The sequence below is a fragment of the Lepeophtheirus salmonis genome, chromosome 8 (assembly GCF_016086655.4).
Source record: "Lepeophtheirus salmonis chromosome 8, UVic_Lsal_1.4, whole genome shotgun sequence".
Classification (NCBI taxonomy): Eukaryota; Metazoa; Arthropoda; class Copepoda; order Siphonostomatoida; family Caligidae; genus Lepeophtheirus; species Lepeophtheirus salmonis.
The window spans coordinates 6,966,377-6,968,906 of record NC_052138.2 but is presented as its reverse complement, the minus strand read 5'-3'; the positions used below and the strand labels follow the sequence as shown (position 1 = coordinate 6,968,906).

Here is a 2,530-nt window from a genome sequence, read left to right as displayed (position 1 = left end):
GAAGCGTGTGCATGCAAACAATAAAGAGATCCTCCATATTATAATAATATATGTATGTACATAAAATATCATGAACAAATCTCTATTGTGATGTGTTGATCGATTCTGGTTTCTTACATTTATTTTCTCTCTCTTCTTTTCGTCGTTTTCCCCCCTCCATATTTTGATTCAAAGAGGGTTGAGAGAGAGAGAGAGAGGGAAAATATATATAATATTATTTTATTTATTATCTAAGCAAGGGAAGGAAAATCAATACGTGCTACATAAAAAAAAAGGAGTACGGCAGATGTACTTTTTGAGGGTGGGAAATGGTGTTGGTGGTGCGCTAGAGTGAATCCGTGAACTCCTTTGTGCTTCTTGGATGCGTATACGTACTTACTTACCCTTATAAATGACAAGGAGAAAGCGTCCGCCTTTTTCTACACACGCCCGCTTTTCTTCTTTCTATTAGACAATTAAGACCTTTGGTTAATCCATCCATCAGTTGTGTCCATCTATTGAAACAGTAGATTTGGGTGTCTTGAAGGCTCACTGTATCGTTTTGCTCGTGCCTAGTATTATAATATAAAATAATATAAGTGTCAGTGTACATACTGTAAATAGTTGTTTGTACTTACTTACTTGTGCATCGAGAGAGAGCGAACATGTCTTTTACAGGAGCCCTTTTATCAACCAAGGAGGTCGCATTACAAGAAGTCCATCCCCAACGTCCTGTCATGGAGCTCTTTGATCCTGACATAACGGGGAATGCAGAGAGTTCTTCCGTCACAAGTGTCATAGCCTCAACCAATACGTCCTCCCAAAAGAATGTTGAGGGCCACGATATTTACTTCACTCTAGTAGTTCTTTCCTTAGCCTTATTGTTCCTGGCCATGGCCTTCTATTTCCTCAACAAATTCTTCAAATACCTGAGACGGAGCTGTCCTCCTCTCCTTAGTCATAGCAGCTCAACACCAGTATCTGAAGGCTCAGGACTCGTACTCCGCTCAACACCTCCTAAAAGCACGAATCGATTCGATGATGCTCCACCCAAATATGATGGGCCTCCGCCTTATGAAGTCGCTATTCGGATGAGTGCATTAGATGACTCCTCTGTGGGATCGCTAAGTAAATATGTGAGTTCCTCCATTATTGTCTAGGATCCTATATTTAAATACGAAGAAAAATTTAATCGAGCTCTCCTGTTTGTTTTAGTCATGACTCCTTGGAAATAGATTGACTTTTTATATACAATTGTAATTGTTATACTACTCAAAGTAACGATGCACCTGCGGAGTGTGTCGAACTCAACTCACCTGCTTAAAATCCTGATGATGAGGATGTATTAAACATCATTCATCATCCATCTATACCTCATTTTTTTGCTATCTACTATTTATATATACTTTTTCAGATATTTATATATTTTTTAGTATATTTTCTATGATATTTTTTATAGACTTCTTTCTGTGTAACTCTCTCTCTCTGTACGATTTTTATATAAAATTTTGTCTTTCACACCCAACTAGATATATATTACTATGTATATAATAATATATTCCCCAGTACCCCCCTACAAACATTATTGTACCACCAATGACAATCCTCACAGTCCCAAATAATATCATCAATATTGTACACGCATCAATAATTAGAATTTTTATTATTACAAACATAATTCATCATAATCACGGTTGATACTTATTAATACTACATACAAAAATATGCTTTCCTTCAGGGGGAAATTTCTGCTAGGTAACACTGAGGCAGGGAGAACTCTCAAATATATCCCTCTCACCCCTAGAACTCTTCATAATTATTTTGTAAGAAACGTAATCGTTATGAAATTATATTAGTTACTGGTGGAGAAGGCTTTCTCCCACCATGATTTATGGTATCTGTCAAATATTTTTATAGGAATATTATACATGTAAACGTACAAACAACCCCAATGGATGATTCCCTTGAATTCATCACTTTTTCTTTAACCAAAGAATTTAAATTCATTTTGAGCAATCCGATTGGCTAAAAAGCCACCAATGAACAGCAACATATCTACTTGTTAATTCGTAATGGTATAAACTGTTAGCTATAAAGTATGAGGCGGCAGTTCACACAATAACGATATTGAACAAAGATCAAGAAAGAGAAAAAATAATTATTTTTTTTACTTCATACCTAGTTGAACATATTCTGGTTCATTATAGGCTTACTATTCAAATATCTGATGTAATTGAGATACCCAAGAATGATATCTTTATTGTTTTGTTATGAGCTATGAGACTTGATATTATGGGCCCTAATGTATAATTCTGTCATTGCCATAATTATTTTTTGCTACATTTATTTGCATTTTGTGGCATCTCTAAATAATAATTCGTCGACTAATACAAATGTAGTGTTGTATTTGTCCCTATTTAGTACCTCGGTCAGGTCCGATCCAGTCCAGTCCCACTTGTTGGTCCTTAAAGAACGTCAAATTGTTCCCTTGTGTTCTCATTAAGGGGTTTTCCCAATTTTTTAAAATTATTAAGTTATATATACATAATAG

The 2,530-nt window shown here is 35.3% G+C and overlaps 1 protein-coding gene across 1 annotated transcript; it reads left to right on the top strand.

Moving 5' to 3' along the window:
- Positions 1-482: 482 nt before the first annotated feature.
- On the top strand, positions 483-1,667 carry LOC121123233 (uncharacterized). The gene is made up of 2 exons (XM_040718362.2): positions 483-1,115; positions 1,195-1,667. The coding sequence occupies exons 1-2, from the start codon at positions 645-647 to the stop codon at positions 1,198-1,200; spliced, it is 477 nt and encodes a 158-aa protein (XP_040574296.1). The 5' UTR covers positions 483-644; the 3' UTR covers positions 1,201-1,667.
- Positions 1,668-2,530: the final 863 nt, after the last annotated feature.